Source organism: Thamnophis elegans, chromosome 3, assembly GCF_009769535.1.
Source record: "Thamnophis elegans isolate rThaEle1 chromosome 3, rThaEle1.pri, whole genome shotgun sequence".
In the NCBI taxonomy this organism is placed as follows: domain Eukaryota; kingdom Metazoa; phylum Chordata; class Lepidosauria; order Squamata; family Colubridae; genus Thamnophis; species Thamnophis elegans.
This window is the reverse complement of record NC_045543.1, coordinates 76,671,852-76,683,111: the sequence shown is the minus strand read 5'-3', so window position 1 is coordinate 76,683,111 and position 11,260 is coordinate 76,671,852. Positions and strand designations below refer to the sequence as shown.

Genomic DNA, 11,260 nt, shown 5'->3' with positions numbered 1-11,260 from the left:
CTGGAGGGCCTTGGGGGTGGAGCCTAAAGCGCCCGGGAGCGGGTCTGGGCTCTGGAAATATACCTTCAAACAAATAGCAAAAAGTTCAGCGAGTTCCCCATTTGGCTCGCGCGTCTTTGCAAAGTGACGAGGTGGGCTGCTAACTTTGCACGGCTTTTGCTGCCACCTGCCAGCCGGCTCCTCCAGAGGCTGCATCCCAATCCGAGCAAAAAGCAACCGCTTTTGCAGGCCAAGGCGAGCTGCCTCCTCCGGGGACCCTCGCCCGTCCTTTTCAGGCTCCGGTTAAAAAGCAAGCCCTTCCTTGAAAAGCCGATCCATTCTTTGCACTTAACGGCTCGGAAAGGCGCCATGCCCAACGAGACCTCCTTCAGCAAGCCGTCGGCTTCGTCGGAGCATCACGCCCAGGGGACCAAAACGGGCCCTTTTGGGAAAGCTGCCGGGCTGGCGGCTGCCGGAGGTGGCGGCAACTCCGGGGGTTTAACCCAGGGCCCTGCTGGGGCCGCCACCGCCGCGGGGAAAAAGTCCCCGCGGCTCCCCAAGTGCGCCCGCTGTAGGAACCACGGCTACTCCTCGCCCCTGAAGGGCCACAAGCGGTTCTGCATGTGGAGAGATTGCCAGTGTAAAAAATGCAGCTTGATCGCCGAGAGGCAACGGGTGATGGCCGCCCAGGTGAGCAGCCGGAGGGTTAAGCAAGGAAAGAAATGGCGGGGAACCGGCTCTAGGGCAGAAAAAGCACAGGGCGGCCTTACTGCCGCTCAGTGATGCAGGTTGGAAAGTAAGGCTAAGCCTCATCCCCCAAAACCTCTGCCCCGGAGAATTGGATAGGCTAGACCGGTGTAAAAAAAACAAACTCCCGGATGCTTTTTCTGCAGGAACCCTTGACTTCGTTGCCGGAGTTGAGGATACATTGGGAGAGGAGAAAAGTTTGTCCCGCATCGCCCAAGATACTGTTCTGGCTTTCAGCAAAACACTGCATATTCTTTTTATTGTCCAAATAATATGGAATTCAATCATTGTCTATTTTCATAACCCACCCACCCCCGCTTTTCTTGGCATTAGTTTCAGATAGCGCACGGCTTGCTAATATTCTAGGATTGTTTTGCAAGTAATAATGCTTGTTATATGTAGAATTCGCCTCTAAAATGAAAAACAGATGCCTGCAATGAATAATGCAAATTGCATCGTTGCATTTGAAAGCATTTGTAAGTGTGAGATTGATTTTGAGTGTGAGACTGATTTTGAGTGGAAATAATGCTTATTAAGGTAATGGAAGAGTGGTAGGTTCTACATCCTAGATCCTAACTAGGTCAGTGAAAGACTCCTTAGTGAAAGACTCATTAGTTTAGTTTTTAATCAGTGACATCAAATTTTAATATTAGTAACCACACAAGTATTAACATGTTCATGTCTTTGTTTTCATTTACAATGTTTAAAATTCAGTGAGTGAAAAACATTTTTTTTTGCAAAATAACGTATTCAGCATTTTGAGTTGCAAAATCATTGCGTTAAAAATTCTTCCTGTTAGAAAACTGTACATTAAGGTATTTTTAAATTTTTCCCCATTCAGAATGTTCAGCTTGAATCATGAGAAATTGGAATAATTATTTTCAATTATCAACATTTTAAAGGTTACAAAAATTGTAAACTAAAAAAAAAATTTGTAGGCCATTTCTGAATACTTTGAAAAGAGTGTTGTCACAATCTTTCAACAGTTTTTTTTTTTCAATTTAGCCTCCCACAGTTTAGTAATCTCCAGATGTGCTGGGAATTGTAGTCCAAAATATCTCAAGAATGCCAGTTTGGCAAGTCAAAGGTAGAATGCCATTCCATTGTGTGACCATCAATGCCCAATTCTTTGGCTTATCTGGATACTCATTTTTAAAAAAGAAATTGGCACAGAAACAACATGCATTTATACTTACAAGACAACATTACTGTTTGTCCTACAAAAATTTCCTGTACTACTAACTCCGTAATTATCATGCTGATTTGCGCTGATTTGCTTTTATCATTAAAGTTGCTCCCATAGTTGATTGTTTTAAGTAAATATGAACAAATTTTGTCTTTCTGAAAGACTTTGTTCTGCAGAGAGTAGCCATCTCCTTTAAACCTAAGTGATTTCTTTCAAACACTCCAAAGGAAACAACTGTATTTTTTACTATTAATATAACAATGATCCTACTGATGGAAAGGATTGTTCCAACAATGGTGCAGTGCCTATTCACCTTTCTTACATCATTACAAAATTATACTATCTTAATATTAGCTGATTGCATCACTAGCCCTTAGCTTTTTCCATGACATCTGTTATGACTAAAGTGCTTCAGCCTTTGTGATTGGTGTCTCAACAGCTCGGAATAATATCTGGTTATCTAAGCATATACTCTGATGCCATTATGCACAATTGGGTAATGTGACTTTGGGCCAGTCGTACTCTTATCGACCCACTCCACATCACAGGATTTTTGTTCTGGAAAAAATAAGAAGAGGAATGAGTTTTAGGAACATTGAATTACTTACAAATTAATAAAGATGAGATAAAAATTTAATAAATTACACCTTTTTCTACAAATGCAACAGAAAAGTAATCAAAGGCTCAAGGAGTCGCTCCAGCAAGGTTAGGAAGAAGATCTTTTAAATGGGAATTGCTTGTAAAGACAGGGAGTATAGAATGAAGGTAAAGCTGTACAGTAATTTTAAAATTCTCTATTTCTAAGGAGTTTTGTTCATAAGTAAATAATGGTGATCTTAAGAACGTTTGCAAGTAAAATGTACATTGCCATTAGGAAATGATTTTAGCTGTGAGCTTAAATGAATTAGCAGTCAATAGTGCTAATTTGCTGTTCTTCTAAGAATCATTTTAAAATATTGGTTTTGATTTCATTTGTAGTTTTTATATTATAAGATGTTTTCATTACTGTGAAAGGGTCACTGTCAGCTTCATAGTGGCAGATAAGAAGGGGCAGCCAAAGAGACGGACCAGTGACCAGAGAGGAGAGGTCATGCAGGGACACAAACAGTGAACCCCCAAATACACTGCAGCTGATCACCTAACCTCAGCACCATGAAGAATGGGGGCCAGAATTTGCAAATTTAATCTGCCTTCATACTATGATGGAACAGTGGGTAAAACTCTTTTCATTCTGATACAGTGATGGAATGTAGTAAGGAGGCTCTCCAGGTGGGAAGGGGGTTCAGTCTAGAGGAGTAAGAGTCAACTCAGACTGGATGTTACATGCGAAAGAGCGTGAAGACAGCCCCCCCTCTAATAGTTTACATAGTATATTGCAGATATAGATAATAAAGTCCTCAGTCTGACAAGAATTTGTCTGTATAGATATGAAAACAATAAAGAACTCAGTGTAGAAGAATCATGTGTCATTCTTGGGTTTGGCTAACAGATACATGGAAATAATGACATACAGATGTTTACATCATGGGCTACGGCTACCAGATGATCAGGGAAGAAATTTGGGTAGTAGACAGTGTGAAATTCAAAAATTTTTACTACCTTTTCTGTGGGCGTGGCTTGGTGGGTGTGGCAGTGAATACTACAAAATCTCCATTCCCACTGCATTCCAGGGGAAGGATACTGCAAAATCCCCATTTCCTTCCCACTCCTGGGGGAAGGATATTGCAAAATTTCCATTCTCACCCCACTCTGGGGCCAGCCAGAGGTGGTATTTGCCAGTTCTCCGAACTACTCAAAATTTCCGTTATGGATTCTCCAGAACCTGCTGAATTTCATCCCTGGTAGTAGAGATAACGATGATGTTGCTGTAAAACACAAATGGGATGGGACTTTAGAAAGTTCTTCAACAATTCAGTTTACATCACTAAAAAAATGTTTACTAACAGAAGACATTCTGGTTCTGTTAAACAATCATTTTTATATAAAAAAGACTATGTGAGTAGGGTTTTGTAATATGTGTCTGAATTATAACCTCATATTTTAGCTTTTGCCAGCTTTTCTTGTTTCACTGGCATGTTCATTTAAATACAGGTCGTCCTCGACCACAATAGAGCAGCAAATTTTCATTTCTAAGCAAGAGAGTTAAGTGCATTGTGTGTTTACGGGTTTTTTTGCCACAGTTGTTAAGTGAATCACTTTAGTTTTTAAGTAACTCTGTTTTCCCTCATTGACTGTCAGAGGTTGGGTGAGATGGTTGCAAATGGTGAATATATGATACTGAGGCAGTCTAACTGTCAGAAATACATGCCAGCTGTCAAGTGCCCGAATTTTGATCATGGGTTGCTGCAACCATCGTAAGTGAAAACTAGTCATAAGTCTTTTTTTTTCAGATTTAGTCTCATTACTTAAATATGAGAGTTTAGTGTAAAAACTTGGTGTCTAATTTGGCTTTCCCAAAGTGATGCTGTCTAAATGTTATGGACAACAGCTTTCATCAGTCATTGTAAACACAAGCCTTTTGGGGGAATTTTAGTCTTACATGCATGAAGATAAAAGATAGGGAGAAGTTATTAAATGAATGGTTCTGTATGTGTATTCGTTCACTTCCAGGCTAAATTGAAATGGATCTGGTTAATACTTGGAAGGGAGCTCAACAGAAATTGGAATGCTATAGGCTAAACCTGGGGAAAAAACCTAATAAGACAATAGCAAATCTCTTCCGTATTGCTTCAAAGCTGTCTGGGCAAAGAATGATCAGATTTACCATTTGAAGAAAGGATTGAATTTTAGCCTGTGTAATCCAAGGGTAGTATCCATACAGGTAGTCCTCAATTTATGACTACAGTAGGGGCCAGAACTTCCATCAACAGCAGTGCAGCTGTTAAGTGAATTGTGCCCAACTTTACAAACTTTTTCCCATGGTTGTTAATCATCATAATCATTAATCCTATTACACTTATGTATACTTATTTAAGAATACATATTACACTAAATATACTTATTTAAGTATATCTGGCTGCTCCATTAACTTTACTTGTTGGAAGCTCCTTGGGAAAGTTGCAAATGGCAACCTCATGGCCACAGGACCTTGCAACCATTGTAAATACATGCTGGTTAGAATTGTGTGATATCAGCAAACAGCCTGTATCTTACTGGCCTGGTGCTATATAATTTGCAAACTTCAGCACTAGGTGTGAAAACTGGAATTGTAGTAAGGTTAGCAGATCTGGACTGCAACAATATGAATGACAACTAGATGGCAGCAAAGACAAAAATATTTTTTTGCAGCCTAGCACTACCCTAGTTGCCATGGAATATTTCTGTTTCAGAAATGTTTAATTCCAAAAACATTACCAATCATTTTGTACCTGTTGGTTGCAATAAAGTTGTAACTTCTTAGTTGTACGATAGTGTAAGGATCAAAATTTTCTTGTAGTCTCTGATGCCTTGAACTTCAACACACATCATCCCCAGCTACAACACTGTTGGGGTTATAGAAATTATAGCACATTATAGTATCTGGAATGTCTTGGCTTGAAAAAAATGATTTCTTAGATAAAAAAACTTACCCCTTCAGCGGATCCAAACTTAAAAGATGCAAACGTTCTACTGTTCCATTGAATTGGTATCAGTTGGCTTGGTTATTAATGTTTTCCTTCCTGGTGCATTAAATGTTAAAATGTGTTTTGGTTTAATGATATTTGTATGCCTGTTTTTGCTTCCTTTAGCTATGGTGTTAATCCACCTCTGTTTCTGCATTCTGCTTCTTTGTAATCAGTTAACCTACTTTTTCATTTTGTACCAGTCTGAAAATCAGCCATACAGTATTTATCCTTCTAGTTCTCAAAATTTGGTGTGTTTAGAACACGTCAAGTGTGAAACGGGCCCTTCCAGTCATTTTGAAAGTCATTTTGTTCTCTGAACAATTTTGTTTCTGTTACGAATGCTTTTCAAATGATTGAAATAGTTTGTTTTGCATTTAAGACAGACATCTTTTGAGTTCAGAACAGTTTAGATTTGAAACATTTTTCACACTCTTGCTCAATATTATGTAACTGTTAAAGGATCTATGCTAGGGGAAAATGCCATTTCTTAATGGTAACTCTGAATGAAAGACATACTGTATATATTTTACATATGTGCAATTAAGTGGCCCAGAATATATAGTCTTGTTTCACTTTGTTTACATTGCAACAGCATAAGATAATTTATAAAATAATGCTCAAGAAAGATCTGCCTGGATTGGCTTCAGTGAGATTTCTATAAAATGAATGCTCTGAACTTCAAACGTCATTTTAATTCTTTTCCAGAGCAGAATAATGTTTTGAAAACCTCACATTTTCTGCAGAAATTCTGTATCAAGTACTTTGTATTATTTTGCTTTAATAAGGCTTACATCCTGAGATGCCCAAAAGACTCATGCATATGAAATAAAGGTGAAAAATTATGTTGTTTATGAAAGATAGATGCTGTTAATCCTACTCACTCCAGTTGATGTAAATCCTTTGTTATAAAACATGAATAAAAAGAATCCAAATCTCCATCTCTGGTTTTCAGTAAAAACAGTTCATTTAATCACAGTTCAAATTGATTCTTTATATTTGAAGGATCTCATTTTATTTTTCAGGGGGTTTCCAAATAACTAAAGCCAAGGGTTAAAAAAATAACAGTTAACTAAGTTTAGACAGCTGCCACATTAGAAATCTTATTGGTAGATGCTTACCTTGTAGGTTTCTTTAATTTTTTCTCTTATTTTTTCTCTTTTTAATTTTTTTAGCTTTAAAATTATGTTTTTATTTGCGTCCATAAGCCTTTGTGTGTTAAGATAAAGAAAACTGCAGTGTTCTGCCCAATTTTGCTGCTGTTGTTTTTTTAGATAACAGTGCAAATACAGTGTAACTTTCCCTTTTCCAGGTTGCATTGAGAAGACAACAAGCCCAAGAGGAAGAGCTGGGGATTAGCCACCCCATCCCATTGCCTAGCGCCACAGAAATGTACGTGAAGAAAGAAAACAATGCTAACAGTTCCTGCTTGTTGGAAAGCACCAGCCCACCCCAGTCAACAACCACAGCAACTGTAGTGTCTACCTCATCCACAGGTAACGTCCTAGATAAAGGGACCTTCCTTCAAAGTCTTACATCTTGGGGGGGGGGGGACACATTGTCGTCATGAGTTTCTTGGACTCTAACAGATCTAATTTGATTTCAGTAAACCAGGGATGCATGCATAAAAGCACATACAATAATCCTATGGAGATCCTTAGTCATCCAGGTCATGGTTGTCCCAAAGGTGCTTTTTAAAGAAGCTTCTTGGATGAGAAGTGAAATGTTTTCAAAGAAAAACCACAAGTCCAGTTGCCTCTTGAAAAAAACACCTTTGGGACAATAAAATCCTGTTTTATGTTACATCTTTACAGTGTACATTCTTTTAGAGGTATCATTTTGGTTAAAGTTGAATAGCCTGCCTTAATCTGATTATTTGTTCATAAATTCAATGTTATTTCTTCAGGCACTATTCAGTTTGACAGTGATTCCAGGTGCAATTCAAGGTGTTTGTTTAAAGCAATGTATGACATGAGTCTAGTCTACTTGAGGAACCATATCACCTCAATGGAACTGGCCCACTCCACCCATGCTGGCAGAGGGGGCATATTGCAGATCCTGTCAGCCAAGGAATTTTGGCTGGCAGGATCCAGGAGAAGAACCTTTTCTGCCATGGCTCCTGCCTCTGGAATATCCAAACCCCTAAAGTGAAATCAACTCCACCTGCCTGCTGTTTCCTAAAAGCCTTAAGATCTGGCTTTTCCAGGTGGCTTGGGGACCCAGTGGGAGATCTTCTTACTGAACCTGGTTGATTAATTAAAACTTCATCCCACCCACCCCCTTTCTCCTGGTATGTCCTTCCTTTCACATCTGGTGGTAATGGTTTTATTTGTTAATGATATTATCCATTGTATTTCTATGATCGTTGCATTTTATTATTTTTAATGCAATAATATTTTTTGTTGTAAGCTGCCCAGAAACTTTGGTTACGAGATGGGTGGCAAATAATTTTCATAATTACATTCATGTATGCATGCATGCATACATACATACAAACATACAAAAGGCAAAGTGCAAGTGATAAAAAAATTGACTGCATTTGACTGTACTTTTTTTTCACTGTTAGTCTCTCTCAGAACTCCAACAAGTTGTTTTTTTAACCATGTTTTAGTCTTTATAAAGTATGACATTATTGAGGAATTATTTTGTGGGGGAGGGAGTTAAGGTTTCATGAGCCTAAAGAAAGTTGTGGTTGCATTAAGAGAAAGAGATACGTTAAAGAGTTGACTCCTGAAGCTTTCATTTTTGCTGAAACCCAGAGCTTCAATCATGTGAACCACAATGAAGGATGCTGCAAATCATAGTACAGTGACCACTGAAAAACCCTCGGATCTCAATTGGCTTTAAAAAAGCAATTTTAACTGCAGTCTGTAGTTTAGTTTGGTTATATGAAAAATTGCATTCCCTCCCAATCTATGGATTATGCAGAACTTCCTGCATTCTAAATTATATAGCAAGTCCTGCTAAGAACAGCCATCAGAATTCTATATATGATTTCTTATTTATACACTTAAGTTCCTCTGAGTTTGAGCAGAATTGGATACCAGCAAAAGAAATAAATGTTCAGGCACAGCTTTAATAAGTCACAGAAGTCGATGGCAGTTTCATAATTTGTGTTTCATTCTTCTCTCCAGTCGAGACAGTTTGAGCAGCCGCTATTATTGTCCACAAGTCCATGACACCAGATTTTTCATTTGACAACTCCAGAAAGCAGTGGGTTCACTCCTTTCTTGTGAAGGTTTTCTCTCCCTCCCACTTCCTTAGAGGTATAGCAGTTTTTCTTTCCAACTTCATCACACTGTACATGGTTTACCGAGAGAGGAATAGGGTGTGAAGGAGCCACACAAATCATACAAGGTACCAGAAAAGTTTTTTTTTTTTTTGCTGTATCCATTTTATTGGCAGGCCGGAAATATTATGGCACATTGAGAGGCCAGAGTCCATTTTTCAAGCCTCTGGTGACACGCCATGCTATCTGAGGGGGGAAAAAATAAGAAGACAGAACAGAAGAGTGAATAAAGGGAGAGGACTTACCATTATTTTCATTCCTAAGTCTTGTCATTGCATTTCAGTTTGTTTATTTTTAAAACTGGTTATGCTAATGGAGATCAAGAATGTAAAAGAAGCATGAAGCAGAGCAGGGACGTGCAGTCAGGGGAGGCAGGGTCTCACCACTATCATCATAAAAAGAAAAAAAATGTAAAAGGAAAAAGGCTGAGGTAGTTGCTGCCAGAATCACAGTGGATGACACTGCTTAGTGCTTAACTGTGTAAAAAAGCCTCTAAAAATGTGCCTTCTACAGGGTGCAGCAGAAGAACGAGGTGCCTCATTTAGTCTGACTTTATGATCACTCGAGCAGAGCTAAGCAAGGGTTAAAAGCCAAAAAATTCCTTATGTAGATGAGGCACGTGGTTCTCTAGCCTCCTGTAGAGGCCGGTTTTTAGAGGCTCTGGGATCAACTAGCTCAGTCTGGCCTCAGAGCTCATGCCTTTCTCCTTTTACATTTTCTTTTCATGAGGGCAGGCAAGAGCAGAGTTGAAATCCTCTCTGAAACAGCTGGAAAAGGTGCGTGTGTGGGGAGGGGAGAGGAATTCAAAAAGTTTGATTGCATGCAGAGCCACGTTGCCTTTTCAAACACACATACACACACACACACACACACACACACACACACACACAGCTGGATAAAAGTATATAAGCCCAGCTTCACTGATTACAAGTTTGAAAAGGCAACGTGGCTCCACCTGCAATCAAAGGCTCGGATCGGAAGGCAGCAGGGGAATGGGGGGGGGGTGTATGGCAGAGGAGCTGCTTTCAAGCCATTGGAAAATATATCCAATCCAACTTCTGTGTTTGTGTTTGTTTGAGAGAGAGTGAGAGAGAGAGGGATCCAACTTCTCTGTGTGCGTGTGTCTGTTTGAGAGAGTGGGGAGGGAGGGAGAGAGGAAGGAAGGAGGGGAAGGGAGAAGAAAAAGAATGAAGGAAAACTTATTTCGCAAGGGGGGAAAATACTCTCGCTTTAAATCGGAACTGAGCATGCCTGGCTGTGGAATTCAGGGAATTGAAGTCCACAAGTCTAAACAAATTTGAAACTCCTATGTCAGTGCCTCACCAGCTATAAACCTCACTGCATGTCACTGAAGTAGATGTTTTGAGCCTGAAAATTCCGCACTTCTTACTGAAAAGGATCTAGTGTTAAGATTGTAGCCTAAATACATCACCTTCAACCATGATAAAGTAGAGGAAACAGGATGAGTTACATAAGCAAATGAAATAATGAAGGTATTTCGATAGCTAAACCTTTAGAAACTAGGTGCTTGTGTGAGAAAAGCGAAAGAAGGATTTGTATTTCCACTGTTTCTTTGTTTCTTATTTTTCTCATTATGACAAAGAACATCATCCTCCTCCTCCTGGGCCATTCAGAATCATATCTTAATTTAAGTGTGACACTGACTTCTGTGTTTGTATGTGTAGTTTGAAATGTGACTTGGTCACATGGCATGAACAGACATAAAGCACATACAGTACCATTCCTCTGCAAAAGACCGGTTATTATCTCTTGAAGAATTCAATGTGTGTCCTGGTTGCCAAAAAGAAAGAAAAAGGTGGTTTGATAGAAGAATCCCTTCTCTTGAGGGAAAATAAAACAAATTCTCACAACTAATTTAAAAGGGGGAACAGGAAGAATTATATTGTCTGTCTTTTTAAGAGTAAGACGAACATGAATGAAGACTGTTGACCCATCTCTTCTACCACCACTTGTACCTTGATTGAGCAGATGATGATTTGCTAAGGCGGGATCTGCTTGTAAAGAGGGTTCATCCATATGATTGTTTCTTAGATATAGTGGTGCTTATTCCTGATTTTAACTCAAAAACAGACCATCTGTCCTCCCAATCCAATTCTTTTGGAACCCATCCATCATATTAAAAAACCATCGTTCCAACTGGGGTTTTCAAAAAGCCTTCCTTTAAAAAGGCTTGATAATAGTTTTTAAGCAATCTCCAAAATTCCATGGAATAAGTAAAATCCAAGCCTTCCTCATATTTAAGGCCTACTCTATCTAGCCTTTTCCTTCTCATCCATGTATTGGTGGAATCTGGTCAGAAAAGGGTTATCTCCTTCTATTGTGCAAAATGGGAACAAAGCTATCTTTAATACCTGTTTTCACTCACTCCTGGTGAATCCTTACCTTTGCCCCAATCAAAGCAAGTTTTCTTTTTTACAAAATGAAAATAATATTTCA

General features: G+C 39.1%; 1 protein-coding gene across 1 annotated transcript in view; it reads left to right on the top strand.

Annotated features, from left to right (window-relative positions):
* Positions 1 to 348: 348 nt before the first annotated feature.
* Positions 349 to 11,260, top strand: part of DMRT1 (doublesex and mab-3 related transcription factor 1) — an 80,592-nt gene continuing 69,680 nt past the window's right edge. Inside the window, exons 1-2 of the mRNA XM_032213974.1 lie at positions 349 to 669; positions 6,827 to 7,010. Of these exons, the coding sequence (XP_032069865.1) occupies positions 349 to 669; positions 6,827 to 7,010 (505 nt within the window). The remainder of the gene's footprint in view (positions 670 to 6,826; positions 7,011 to 11,260) is intronic.